The sequence below is a fragment of the Mytilus galloprovincialis genome, chromosome 8, assembly GCF_965363235.1.
Source record: "Mytilus galloprovincialis chromosome 8, xbMytGall1.hap1.1, whole genome shotgun sequence".
Classification (NCBI taxonomy): Eukaryota; Metazoa; Mollusca; class Bivalvia; order Mytilida; family Mytilidae; genus Mytilus; species Mytilus galloprovincialis.
Window position 1 is genome coordinate 6,092,266 of NC_134845.1, and position 15,711 is coordinate 6,107,976.

Below are 15,711 nucleotides of genomic sequence, written 5' to 3' on the forward strand. Positions count from 1 at the left end.
GTGTTGACTGGCTAGTGATTACAGTAGTAACTACTTAGACCACTCGTCCACCGAGGCTCCCCATCAACTCACAACTCTAACTTAGTATTGACTGGCTAGTGATTACAGTAGTAACTACTTAGACCACTCGTCCACTGAGGCTCCTCATCAACTCACAACTCGAACTTAGTATAAACTGGCTAGTGATTACAGTAGTAACTACTTAGACCACTTGTCCACTGAGGCTCCTTATCAACTCACAACTAGAACTGAGTATTGACTGGCTAGTAATTGATTACAGTAGTAACTACTTAGACCACTAGGTCACAGAGGCCCCTTAGTTTAAACATAATTATTTATAGTGGATTGGGAAACAAGTTTTGCAACTTATATTAATCCCTTTCCACTTTGCGGGTGCGAGTGCTGCCTTGTAGCATTAGCCTACTCTTTTTCGAAATCTACAAGGGTGTCTTTAACGTGCAAGAGATTTGGATCTCTCTTAACACGGGTCAGCCATTTATCGTCCCCTTCCGACGGACTATCATCGTTTCCTCAAGACCATACTCGCAGATGGTGTCAAGGGAGAGCCGAAAATTGAGTTCCTGAAATTTTCATCCCAAACGGGAATCGAACCAGGAACCTTTGTGTTAGAAGTCTGATGCACTAACCACTACACCAAGGCTCTGAGAGGCCCCTTATCATGTAAGATAAGTGAGAGACTGAAGAAATTTAAAATATTACTACTAAAATCCTGATACATGTAGATACCTGTCAAAAGCTAATTTTGTAAAGAAAGAAAAATACAGACAAAGAGTTAAAAATTTTATTTGCAAAATTATTTTTAATACTTTTTAAGTACAAACAATATATAGTTTATTATAACAAATAAAACGGTAACAAAATAGAAATGTACAATTTATTTTTTTACAAAACATCACAGACATATTATTACTCATGTAAAAAACATTTTTATAAAATCTATTATCTACTTCCAATGAAAAAATGTGCTGGAGGAGTCAATTAATGCAGTGATTTAACGATGATAAACGGATGAAACAGTAGATGGTTTGGTAGTGCCTTAATCTAGACAATAATTGCAAGAATTTAAAAGTAAAAATTTCTAAATTCTATAAACAATTTGCTAAGTCCTTAGGTAAAGGTTAAAAATCTACTGGAATCATGACCACTTATGACAGGAAACTATCCTTAAAAAAAGTCCCCACAAGTCAAATTATTTATTTTAATGAAGTAAAAACATGTATTTGTGTATTTTAAATAAAACATGGTAGGATTAAAACTATATCAACAATAGGTTTCATGCCATAGTGTGTAAAGTATACTTCACTAGTAATTGAAAGCTGATGGAAAAATTCATTGGTATAACAAAAATATCTGAAAAAGGAAGTGACCACCCTTCACATCAGAAAAGAACTTAAAAGGTACAATTTGTGATTGAACTTTTTCAGACAAAATTTAAATTTCCTCCTGAATAATATAAGCTGAGTATTATGTTAATAAAAATTTCATGATTGATGGATATAATAAAAATTTAAGGTATAACTATAGAGGAAATTACTGCACAGCAGATATCAATACACTTACACAGTATAACACAATATTAATTTCCTCACCAATCATCAAATCATTCATAAAAACAGAAGCTAATAATTGCCCAAAACAATCGAATTCCATACTTAGTAGGGTTAATATAAAACAAAATCAATCACTTGACTGCCCTGCAGGTATGAAAAATTCTTACCCAGATCAAATTTGAAATGGTCCTTATGGATGGAAAGACAAATTGATGTTCATTGTAGTACACCTTGAAAACCAAGAGTGAGATAATATTACTACTACTAGTTATAATTTTTATTCTATATTCGATCAGGTGTAAACTTAACCTATTGAACTTTTAAAATGGGGTCTTTTCCATCTTTATTTTTCTTAATAAAATCTGACACTGAGTGTCACTGACAAGTCCAGGTAACTTAAGCTAAGCTTAAGTCCAGGTGAGCTGGGTAAGGTAAACAGGTGTGTTGCACAAGGTAAACTTTTTCTATTATTATTTGTTAGCAAGATTAGCAAAAAACTTGGCCTTTCCATTTATGTAGAGCTGGATAATAATGCTGGTTACAGATTTGATTCTAAATGGTTTACAAAATTTTTGATATGGACAAGGTTTAAACTAGTGCCTTTCTTACCCCTATTGATAGGAACTCCTTGTCATAAGGGTCACAGTTGTATGGACTTAACAAGTTTGATAATTACAGGCTAGACAGATTTTACATAGGTTACAATATTATTATCCTGGTTTACTGGCAGAACTCATAGGAATATTGTGACAAAATGTAAGTTTGACCGTCAAGTTAGATACAATAAAGGTGTGACATGGCTGTTACTAATTAGATAAGCAGGTACATATAGATGTACAGAAATCTGTGTTATACTGTATATCATACATTTATCATAACCATCATACAACTCTTTGTTATAATTGGTTACTAAATATCAATACATAATATATCATTATATTACGGATTACAAATGTGTCGAGGTCTGCATTTGAAAATTACCAAATAAAGTTGTTTCTTCTACATAAAACAACATTTCAACAGCATATATAAACATCTAAAACTTAAATTTCTCACCAACTTAGACATACATTTATGGACGGCAGTTATAGTAAACAAAATGTAAATTTACTAATTGTACTTCACTAAAGTTTCCTAATGTATTTGCTTTGTAATTTCTCTGATGGTCAATTCATTAAAAGTGTTTTTGTAAAAATCATCTACAGGATTAGGTATATTTTTGAAAACTATTTACCATCAAATGACATTTTCTTACTTGAAGTCTATTTCCATCTTTATACATGTATCACAGAAACAGGTAATTTTCATTTTATTACAAATAAGCTCATTTTAATATTTAAAAAAAAAAAAAAATCAATAAATAATATTTCATTTGGTAATTAGTTTACTATTGATTATCAATAGTAATAAAACTTACAATTGCCTTTTTTTACTGCCTTTTATTCAAATTATAACTTCATAAATCTTTGTTTCATATATCTAATCTATAATGAATCATAATACATTATTCATTCATTTCATGAGACAAATATCTTTACAACTTATAACTGAGTAAGTCTTAAATTCAAATGGCTATTGGTATGTTCTTAACAAATTTGGTGACCACAGGCAAATTATTGAAGTCCCAGCCAAGGTTTGATGGATGAATACATCACATTCATATCGATATTATTCTCCAATCTTTACCTGAATTAAATTTTTCCTGAAAACTTGTTATTTACTTGATCTCATTTCATCATTGGTCAAAATTCATTTATGATATCAACTTTTTTTTGCTTTCTGATTAAGGTATTATTACGTCATGATAAATGGCGACCATGACTGATGATGTCAAATAGAAAGAATGACTTTTAACAGATCATTTGAAAAGGAAAGATAGTTGGCCTTCACATTGTCTATATAATAGAAACAGATTCAAAAACCCTTTCACATGTGATAAAATATTTCTCTTCTCTTGACAAGGCATTGTCAGTTTGTCATTTACAAAAGAGTTTAAATATACCTTTGGTATCTTCTATCTCTCTCTCTCTCTTAAATATCTACATGCTATTGATTCAAGCGTCACTGGTCAGTCTTTTGTGGATCTCTCTCTTAAATATCTACATGCTATTGATTCAAGCATCACTGGTGAGTCTTTTGTGGATCTCTCTCTTAAATATCTACATGCTATTGATTCAAGCATCACTGGTCAGTCTTTTGTGGATCTGGCGCAGGTGTAAAATTTCAATCCTAGTATCTAAGTTGAGTTTATTTGCAAGCCTCAATATTGAATTTAAAATTTTGACATTTTCAAGAGAATATCATATTGTATCTGATACAGAGGTAGAATCTATACTCCTAGAGTAAATGTATGTAAACAAAAGTCATTACTTTTCAAAATTTTCCAGCAAACAGTAAATTTTTACTCATACAAATGTTAATAATAGTTACACTCTATTTAAAATGAGAAAAACACTGTATCATATCAAACAATATAAAGATAACTGCTACAACATAAATTAAACATTAGTAAAGGCTTGAAATGCTGTTAAAAAGGGAGGGGGAAATAGTAGCTATTACCGGTTTGTCCTGCATATTCATCACTTACAAAATAGTCACATTAAATTTGATGCAACTTTCTTTTTTAAGTAGACTGTAGAAATCACGCCTGGTATTTTTTTTTTTTTATGTGAAAAAGAAATATAACACTTGCAAATTTAATGAATCACACAAATCAATAATGAATGAGAAATATTGAGATCTTTTAGAAATTTGGGAAGATTATTCCTATCCAAATCTTAGAGTACTCGTCTTTAGAGGGAAATTTTATATGGATATTAAAGAAAATAACTCATTTATAGAAGTTAACTTGACATCAAGCTTGTATCGTTAGCCTGTTGTGTTAGTCACATAAGCTTGATATGAATGCTCTACTCAACAGATCATGCAGATAGATTTAAATGATATAAAATAAACATATCCTAGCAATACTGTAAAATTTCTATTGCCTTCCGCATATAAGATATTGCTTTTAATTACAAAAGGAAAAAATTATCATACAATGATTCAGCTACCAATATTTTGAGTAATATAAAACTTAACAATGGTCAATATTTATAACATAGACAGCACTTTACTATAAACAATTTAATTTCACAATACATAGTTATCCAGAAGCTACAACAATCAATGCAAAAAAAATAATTGAAATTACACACAATAATTGACAACTATGTATTATTTCTGTGCTTTAAGCTAACTCGTAAGGCTCCTTCATGGATCTCAGAAAATCTGAAAAAGAAATAGGACATGTAGTTCATGTAGTACCAACAAGTCTTTGATTAAAAATTCTTATACCTAAAAGTATTCAAAATTACACTGCTCTGCACAACGTTCAATTAGAAAAACATATCATTAAAACACAAATGTTTATGGCTAAATAAAATCATTTGGTACTTTATACTTTTTAGCTATGTAATAACATCCTCTTTCAATTGCACTATCATCTCTAATAAAAATGGTAGAAAGTTAAAAGTTCTACAGCTTTATAAATGAAAATCAGGAAAAACAATTTCAATGCCTTCTATTTATCAAAAGCAGGAAACCACTAAACAATGCCGAGTTTTAAAGTTCGTTTCCTGTCACATGTGTCTAGTGAAAACAACTGACAAGAATTCATCATTAACTGTTAAATAAATGCATGGGACCCATGATGGGACCTAGAGATGGCTCTTTTTAAATCATGTATTAGTGTCAAATAATTTTTTGTGCAGTCAAAATGCAAGTCAAATTCTAAAATTCCCTTTCTATGTGGTAACCCAATTTTTAAAAGGCTGCCCTGGGTACAAGGAATGTTTTAAAATAGAAAAGTCCTTAATTATTTAAACTGAAATCTAGTTTTCTTACTAATAAATTAGTTTACTCACCTGTATTCATTACGTCTTAGATAATTCATCACAGTAGGTTTGAGTTTTGAGACGCCCCCTCTACTATGCATTCCTCTTCCTGTTACTATAATTAGATACTGTTTCTGTCTCAATGGATTACTCTGTAATTCTGAAATGTAGACAGAAAGTCATGTGACAATTTTTTTCATAGTTAATTCATGTCCCTTTTACTTTTCAATTTTTCTGGATCATCTTTTCTACTGAGATACTTATAGATTCTATTTTTTAATGCCAGCCATGGTACTATCCTGAAATTCCCATAGCAACTGAAGACACAAGCTGTGGTTTCATATGTGTTTAAAGATTTTGTACCAGGGATAATATAGAAAGGGTAATGTTATACTTTATCTATCAATTCTAATGCATTTAAAAAAAAAGGGTGATAACTTAACAAGCAGATTAGTTAAAATTGTGAAAATTGAACTAAACTTTCATTTCGTCAAAGTGTTTTCATGCTATTGAACGGACACTAACCATAGCCAATTACGGAAAAAGGTTGGTCAAGATGTCACTATTCAATACAAAATATAATTTCTCCACAACATATTATTGCTGGTAACACAAACAATGTAGGTCAAAGTGACCAAATTATTGTTCTAATTTAATAAGGAATTTGCCCAATAATAGATGAAAAGCTATCAGTCCCTAGAATTGTTAAATTAGTGTGGATAACAAACATATAGTGTAGTAGTACTTCAAATAAGTTGCTTACCAAACTGTTTATTGGGTAGTATTCTTTCCATAGCAGCTACAGCTTCATCTACATGTAAACCATGTAAGTCAAGGGTGGAATTCTTCTCCAACAAATCAATTCTACAAAGAAAATTTGAAAACCATGCATTAAGTGTAGAATAAAGACAATCACTGAGAAGTTTCCTGTGCTGTCATTTGATCTCAGGTGGATAATGTTCATTGGCAATCATACCACATTTTCTGATTTTTATTGTATTAAAAAAAATGGTTTAAAATAGTATTTGTGATCTTTCCTTGTAAAATTTTCAATTCCAAATAACCTAAAATACCACTGTATAAAATTGAGAATGAAAATGGTGAATGTGTCAAATGTTTTCTTAAAATAACCACCACCCATCAAATTTAATTAAAGTGCCTTCCAACTCCCCCATACAATTAATTCTGAAACAGCCCTAAAGAAAATCCATATAAATAGGATTCATAAGATATCCTTCAATGAAGGACTTGAATAGCTATCCCAGAATAAGCAAGTCCATACCTTTATGACTTAGGTCTATGGATTTCCATGTTTAATAGTCTTTTTGAGAGGAGAGGGTAAAGACTTACCTAGTAGATAAGATCTGTTCTGATGCTCTCATATTAGCATCTTTTATCTTCTGTGTATGGAGATGTCCCTACAATATACAGATAAAGTTACAATATTTTGTCTGCTTCAAAAATATTTAGCGGCACTGTAAAAGCAGAAATTTTCATGGATGATTTAATTTCGTTTATTTCGTGGAAAGAATATATCCAAGAATCTAAAACCTCCACAAAATTTAACCTACATGTAATATCACTTCCATTTAATGGAAAACACGAAATTAAATACCAATGAAATCTTATATATAGACAAAAACCACGAAATAAATGTTTCTACAGTATCTATAAAACTGAAACAAGTCTTTACTTAAACAGATCGGAATATTTTTTTGATAAACCTTAAAATTCTCCCATACCAATGCAATCCATACAAATTGGTATCCTATAAATAAACATGAACCCACATAGCTTATTTGAAATATGTTGAACAAGAATGTGTCCAAAGTACACGGATGCCCCACTCGCACTATCCTTTTCCATGTTCCATGGACCGTGAAATTGGGTAATTATCTAATTTGGCATTAAAATTAGAAAGATCATATCATAAGCAACAAGTGTACTAAGTTTCAAGTTGATTGGACTTCAGCTTCATCAAAAACTACCTTGACCAAAAACTTTAACCTGAAACTCCCACTTTCATTTTCTATGTTCAGTGGACCGTGAAATTGGGGTCAAAAGTCTAATTTGGCTTAAAAATTAGAAAGATCATCTCATAAGCAACAAGTGTACTAAGTTTCAAGTTGATTGGACTTCAGCTTCATCAAAAACTACCTTGACCAAAAACTTTAACCTGGACGGACGAACGGAACCACAGACGGACGGACGAACGGACGAACGGAGCCACAGACCAGAAAACATAATGCCCCTCTACTATCGTAGGTGGGGCATAAAAAGAAAATTTCTACCTTCAATGTTATATTTAAAAAATAAATTTTCTATAAAAGATTTGCCTTTGAAAGCTACATACCTGATTTGAATAAAAAGAAGCAACTTGTCTCATGCCCCTCCTGTGGGCCTCTTGTGCTTTCTGGAAACATTCATGTCTGAGTCTGTAATGGAGGTTAGCCTCCCCTCGGAACTCTTCATAATCCACAGAAGGTCTAACACTTTGTGCATCCTTGATGATCTTTGGTACATGTACTACATGTAAGCAAGAATCAAGCTGGAAAGGAAAAATATTGTCATACAGCTAAATTCTTAAAAAAAACTATTTCAATACAAAGGAACTGTCTAAATTGATCATACATTTTGTTAAGTTGCAAATCAAGAAGATCATTACTTGTAAATGTTAAAGCAAATCTCTTTAAGAAAATTTCATTTATTAAAATTAACCAAAATTAGTGCAGCAGCAATATACCTGAATTTAAATGTTGCTAACTTTGAATGTAAGGATGTTTTCAAGTGTTTTCTTAATTGTAAAGGTTCAATTTATTTTTTAAAAGTGATGGTAAATTCTTAGTAAAAGGAATGCGTCCAAAGTACACAGATGCATCACTTTCACTTTCATTTTGTATGTTCAATGGACCAAGAAACTAGGGTCAAGTTGATTGATCTTTAACTTTATTTAAAAATACCTTGACAAAAAAACTTAAACCTGAAACAGGACAGACAAACAGATGCAACAAATGGATGCACATATGAACAGACACACAGACCCAAAAACATAATGCCCTAAGGTGGGGCATAAAATACATTACAAGTACAAACCATCTCTTGTAAACTTTGTTGTTTAGCTGCCTCTATTAAATGTTTCTCATAGTTCTCCTCTGCTTCCTTTGACATGACAGTCTTTGGGGTTCCAGCATTGCATGCCAGGGAGCCCTGTACAGCCTTAATGGTATCTTCTAAAATATAGCTAAAATGGAAAAATATATATATGTCATATACTTTATGCTACAATGTGTATAACATTTCAAAAATATCTACAGTAATAATGAAATGTTTCTAACAAATATAATGTAGATAACATACACAATCTGTAAATCGCCTTATAAGATTTACCAAAATATATATGAATGACATAACATATATACCTTGTGTTAAACATTTCTTACTTTCTGATTGAGAGGTTCTAATACAAATAGATTTTTACTCTATTCCAAGCTTCAATTCTTTTTGACACATATACTTGGTTAGATACCAGAACAACAGTACAGTTCAATGTTTCTCTTACTTACCAGTTTGCCTGAAATATATCATCTAACACAGTTGTATCTATCCCTGGGAATACATTATACAGTTTCTGTTGTTTTAACCGTGTCGACAAGGCAGAATATGATCCTGACTGTTGTAGAGTTTCTACCTGCTCAATAGAAGATGGACATTTAATAGGATGGACAGCAATATTTACATATATCATGATGAATCTTGATTTATAATGAGGACATATTATATAAATATTTGAAGTTTGCCAAATTTGTGTACTGGTATAAGGGATCTTACAAACAGTCTTGCTATCATTTATAATTTAAGTTTTCAGTAGAATTCAGCTACATTGATCATGTGTATCATTAACCTGTCACTGTGTAAGATCTAGAGTTATTGGTATTTCTGAAATACAGGATTTATTTCTGAGTGTGCTTATTGAAATATTGTAACTATGTATCAAAATTAGTTCTTGAGTATATGATGAAAGCATATAAATTATCTGTGAAAGGTGGGTAATTATGGGAAACGGTCTGAGCTAACTATATTTTTCTTGTCTAACATTAGAACATTTTGAAGTTGAAATTTGAACTGCCTAAGAAACCTTCCGTTTTGTTATCTGTTTCATTTCACTCTTGGCTCTATGAATTAAGTAAGTAGTTAAATTAAAGCTGTGTTTACCATTTATTATCTTGCTGTATCATATAATTAGACTTAGTGTATAAAGAAGGTGAATTTGGTTACACATTACACTTGAAAGCGTTGTTTGTTACCAAGCAAATTTCAGCCCAACCATGACCTAAATATTGAACTGTATTATATTGTCATGATTGCTACTGTTATTGTTATTTAAGGAAATTTATACACTGCAATATGCATATTCTTTGACTTGATGTGAATTGTGTGAATTTGTCGTATTTGAAAGTTCAATTTGCACCATTTTTCTTCTAGTTCGGTAGTTTACATTTTACAATCCATGTAATAAGTATTTTAACAAAGCTATATCATAACAGGAAGTGTAATGTATAAGCAGACATCGGCTGTAATGTAACCTTTCAGTAAACATAACAATATCTTTACCAAGATTTAGCAAAGATACCAATATCCTTACCAGTCGAAAGAATTAGCAAAAATACCAATATCCTTACCAGTTTAATAATTAGCAAAAATACCAATATCCTTACTAGTTTAATAATTAGCACAAATATCAATAGCTTTACCAGTCTAACTAGCAAAACAAGAGTGCACACGCTGAAATGTCTCGCCTTCTTTACTAATCATTGATATTATGTTGATAGTCCTAAACATAAAGCTTTATTACAACTGTCACATTAACTTAACCAAGAAAACTAAACATTGACCAATGAACCATGAAAATGAGGTTAAGGTCAGATGAACCATGCCAGACAGGCATGTACAGCTAACATTTCTTCCATACAACAAATATAGTTGACCTATTGCATATAGTTTAAGAAAAACAGACCAAAACACAAAAACTTAACACTAAGCAATGAACCGTGAAAATGAGGTCATGGTCAAATAAAACCTGTGCAACTGACAAACAGATCATAAAATATTCCCATACACCAAATATAGTTGACCTATTGCAATAAGTATTAGAAAAAAGACCAAAACTCAAAAACTTAACTTTGACACTAAACCATGAAAATGAGGTCAAGGTCAGATAACACCTGCCAGCTCGACATCTACACCTTTCAATCATTCCATACACCAAATATAGTAGACCTTTTGCATACAGTATAAGACAAACAGATCAAAACACAAAAACTTAACTATAACAACTGAACCATGAAAATTAGGTCAAAGTCAGATGACACCTGCCAGTTGGACATGTACACCTTACAGTCCTTCCATACACCGAATATACTAGACCTATTGCTTATAGTATCTGAGATATGGACTTGACCAGCAAAACTTAACCTTGTTCACTGATCCATGAAATGAGGTCCAGGTCAAGTCAAAACTGTCAGACGGGCACGAGGACCTTGCAAGGTACGCACATACCAAATATAGTTATCCTATTACTTATAATAAGAGAGAATTTAACATTACACACAAAAAATCTTAACTTTTTTTCAAGTAGTCACTGAACCATGAAAATGAGGTCAAGGACATTGAACATGTGACTGACGGAAACTTCGTAACATGAGGCATCCATATACAAAGTATGAAGCACCCAGGTCTTCCACCTTCATAAATATAAAGCTTTTAAGAAGTTAGCTAACGCCGCCGCCGCAGGATCACTATCCCTATGTCGAGCTTTCTGTAACAAAAGTTGCAGGCTCAACAAAAACGATATCTGTTCTAGTATAAAGAGCTGGCAAAAATAAAAATATCTTTACCAGTCTAAATAATGAGCAAAAGTATCCTAAACAGTCAAAAGATTGCGCAAAAATATTCTTACCAGTATGAAGATTAGCAAAAATATCCTTACTTAACTGAAGATTAGCAAAAATATCCTTACTTAACTGAAGATTAGCAAAAACATCCTTACTAGTCTGAAGATTAGCAAAAATATCCTTACTAGTATGAAGATTAGAAAAAACATCCTTACTAGTCTGAAGATTAGCAAAAACATCCTTATTAGTCTGAAGATTAGCCAAAATATCCTTACTAGTATGAAGATTAGCAAAACTATTCTTACTTGTCTGAAGATTAGCAAAAACATCCTTACTAGTCCGAAGATTAGCAAAAATATCCTTACTAGTATAAAGATTAGCAAAAATATCCTTACTTGTCTGAAGATTAGCAAAAATAACCTTAATTGTCTGAAGCTAAGCAAAAATATCCTTGCTAGTATAAAGATTAGCAAAAATATCCTTACTTGTCTGAGGATTAGCAAAAATATCCTTACTTGTCTGAAGATTAGCAAAAATATCCTTACTGGTATAAAGATTAGCAAAAATATCCTTACTTGTCTGAGGATTAGCAAAAACATCCTTACTTGTCTAAAGATTAGCAAAAATATCCTTACTTGTCTGAAGACTAGCAAAAACATCCTTACTTGTCTGAAGATTAGCAAAAACATCCTTACTAGTCTAAGGATTAGCAAAAATATTCTTACTGTTCTGAAGATAAGCAAAAGTATCTAAACTGTCAAAGATTAGCAAAAATAAATATCATAACAGTCTAATATTTTGGAGAGAAAAATCCTTTCAAGAATTAGAAAAAATATTGTCTACAGATTAAGAGAAAAACAGATCAAATCAAAAACAGGAAGACAAAACTAGCAAAATAATACTGATTTTTCTCCCGAGAAATCTTCATGCTGATACAAAACACCAAATAATGAAGTTTCAGCAATCTGCCACACAATATAAATCTTCAATCACTACTGTGAAAGTGCAGCAAGCAGAAAATAAACAAAATAGAGAAGCCATATTCAAGTCATATACATGTATGTATACAGCTGACTTGTGGGTGTTAAAAAGCAATTAGATACATCATATATCTTAACCAACTAGATCAAAAGTAAAATCAGCTTCCTAAAAGTAGATTATGTGTTGATCACAAGTCAATTTTCAAAATATTCCAGAAGGAACAAGTCTGTAAAAAGGAAAGCATGTAGAAATTTTAAGAGTACGTCTATTTCATTTCTTCAAAAAATGCAACCATTTTAGTTCCTTAAAAAGTTCACTTCACGATTGGTATACAGTATGTGTAACTTTAGAGTACATAACTATATATATTGATATATTCAAATTAACCAATCTGTAACTTTAGAGTACATAACTATATATATTGATATATTCAAATTAACCAATCACTGTTAACTGATATGATTTTTTTTGTGTCTAATGAAGCAATAAGACTGTACTTTGAACTGATGTTTGCTTTCAATCCATTGTAAAATATAAGATGCTGTCTTGTTCTGAATTCTTGATACACTTTTCAAGGTAATCAATACTATAAAAGGGTGACCTGATTTTAGCCAGAAGAAAAAAGAAAGCTTGCCAAACCAAAAACATTAATACCTGTTCTGAATCACTGTCCTGTAACACAACAATAAGCAATTCTCAATCAATCAAATATGTCAAGATTTCAGCCATAGGCTTATAATTGTTGATCAAGAAATGGAAGGCTTTTTTCTATAGAAGAGTAAAAGGAACCAGTTTCCATATGAATTTTATATAACGTGAAAACATGAGAGGATGCCTTCTAACAAAGCAGTATATTTCAAATGAAATCTGTCTATTCCAATCTCTTTTAACTTAAAATTATGTTGTGACTACTTCTAGAAATACTTTTAATATTACAGATAACTGTTTATCAAAGAGGAATATTAAAAAATCATTCTCTTTCATAATTATTCGTTTGATCATGTATATGTGAGAAAAATTATTTGTCCAGAAAAATAATTAGATAACTTTAATAAATAAAACAAAAATTAAAAAAGCCTTACAAGTTCTCTCTTTTCTATTTCTTTAGCTTGTTCTTCATCCATTATTTCTACAAGGGAGACAACTTTGGGTCTTGGTGATGACAAATTAAGTCCCCTATCTATACTAAATCCAATAACTGGTGGAGGTGGTTTACTGAAGCTTTGTGGTGTTGAGTTGACTGGACCAGTCAGTCTGTTGTCATGGTGATTTATTTCACTATCCTCCTCAGCCTGTAACTGTCTGGCATAGGCTTCATCTACAGAAATTATATGTTATAAGCATGAGAAAACAAATTCATTAATTTGTTTGTATATTAATCAGGCCATTAGTTTTCTGGTTTGAATTGTTTTACATTTGTCATTTTTGGGGCCTAAGTAGCTGAAAATGTGATATGGACCTTGCTCATTGTTAAAGGCCCTACCATGACCTACAGTTGTTAATGTCTGTGACATTTGGTCTATTTTGAAGAGATGTCTCGTTGGTATTCATACTACATTTTTTCATAATTAAAGGACTTGATGGCCAAAAGCCAAGTATTTTGATGTCGAGCTTTTCTCATTGTGACATGGGTATTGCAGACAGGATAATGAATGCTCTCACCCCTTTTAAATAGGTTTAGCTAGACAGCCCTATTACATATGTTTAGTTAGTGTCTTAGTTGTTGTCTAAGCTGCTTAGCCTGATACCCCTGTTAAATATGTTCAGTTAATGCAGGGGTTCAAATTAGCGGTGGTCTGAGGTCCGTGACCTTCCACTTTTGCAATCAGACTTTTGTTTTGGTTACTAGCTACATCCGACAGACCTTTGATATAAAAGAAAATAAAAATTAACTTTGCCAAAATTTCCATACGATCTCAAAATGTATTTTCATCTTCATTATTAATGACAGCGATGTTCGTTTTGTTCAACCACTAGCTTTATACCGAAAATCGACAACAAGTAATTTGAAAATCCAAGTAAAATCATATCTGACTGACAAAAACAACATCGAACAATAGAATAAACCAGAAATGAAGACAATTATAATACCGGATCGGACTCTGGGTGCGGATAAGGGTAATTCTTGGTTGCCGATCAACTAAAATGAAAAAATAATAATTCCAGGCAGGTGACAAAATACATCTATGCTGATGAAATATAAACACTAGAATTGAAGACCAAAAGATATATTGACAAGATAAAAAAAGTGGGAAATATTTTATACAGAAACTCAAAATTACTTTTTAGTTCACAAATCTTCATGTTAAAATCCAATAAAATGTGACAGTAATTTTCCTTATCATTAATAAATGTTGATATTACATGAAGATTTTTTTTTTATAGTGTAAGCATATTACTACAATTCCAAGAGGTAATTTTATCTCAATTTTGAAGGGCCAGTAAAAATCTGGAAGTTTTTTACTTTATTTTCACACAGGAACTAATATATGATAATAGTGCAACTAGATATGATACACTTGAACAGCTTTGCATTTGAACTGTTTAATATAATGGTATAATTAGTAATTTATTACCACTGGTTATGACAACACACCTACCCACAGTGACACCCTCCCAAATACAAAAAAATAATATTTGAATTTATATACAAGACAATTACATTGATTATAAACATGTTATACAACAGTGATTTCATCAATGAAACAAGCTAAATTTACCTAACACCAAAAGCACATTAATTCTGTATCTTACTAAGTTGGGAAGTTTTTCAAGTAAAAGTAGGACCTGGAATTTAGGTTGTGGACCTTTCAGTTTGGAGTGTCAAAGGTCCTGGACCATCCAGGACCAAATGTTAATTTGAACCCCTGTTAATGTCTCAGCTGCCTAGTCTAACAGCCCTATCAGCCTGTGTGTAATAATTACCTTCCATTAACTGTTGATCTGAATGAACTCTGACCTGTCCTTTACGTGATGCTGTCTTTATACATGTATACATTAACTTAGCCACATCAAGTGTTACTGGGATTGTCAGGTCATCGTCTTTATCTGAAAACATATCCAAATAAAAATATCTCAACAATTACAAAAGACCTCCTTTTATTCATCTAACATTTTCTACTTTATAAAATGAATGTTTTCTTTAATTTCCTCCATGATGTGTGATGTGTGATGCTTGATCTATATTTAAAATACAATATTTCCAAATGAAAAGTTAGTTCCATATATAGAGTTGTCTCTTTTTAGATTATTTCATTGTCCCATCTTTGCTTCATGCTTTAATCATTTGCTAACATGATCATAATTGTAAAACGGCTACATTTAAGTAAACCTTGTATTTACATACCTAAATAATTTAAGATTTGAAAATAAAACTTCACTTTTCTTCATGTT

At 31.4% G+C, this 15,711-nt stretch overlaps 1 protein-coding gene across 3 annotated transcripts in view; it reads right to left on the reverse strand.

Moving 5' to 3' along the window:
* Positions 1–788: 788 nt before the first annotated feature.
* LOC143084941 (uncharacterized) overlaps positions 789–15,711 on the reverse strand; it is a 42,020-nt gene continuing 27,097 nt past the window's right edge. For 2 of the 3 annotated variants that reach the window (XM_076261021.1, XM_076261020.1), the window contains exons 9-18: positions 15,244–15,366; positions 13,401–13,636; positions 12,973–12,990; positions 9,010–9,134; positions 8,540–8,687; positions 7,800–7,994; positions 6,797–6,864; positions 6,210–6,310; positions 5,477–5,606; positions 789–4,841 (exon numbers count right to left, since the gene is read on the reverse strand). In XM_076261021.1, the coding sequence (XP_076117136.1) occupies positions 4,781–4,841; positions 5,477–5,606; positions 6,210–6,310; positions 6,797–6,864; positions 7,800–7,994; positions 8,540–8,687; positions 9,010–9,134; positions 12,973–12,990; positions 13,401–13,636; positions 15,244–15,366 (1,205 nt within the window). In that variant the 3' untranslated portion in view covers positions 789–4,780. The remainder of the gene's footprint in view (positions 4,842–5,476; positions 5,607–6,209; positions 6,311–6,796; positions 6,865–7,799; positions 7,995–8,539; positions 8,688–9,009; positions 9,135–12,972; positions 12,991–13,400; positions 13,637–15,243; positions 15,367–15,711) is intronic. The other variant, XM_076261022.1, reaches the window with a different exon arrangement.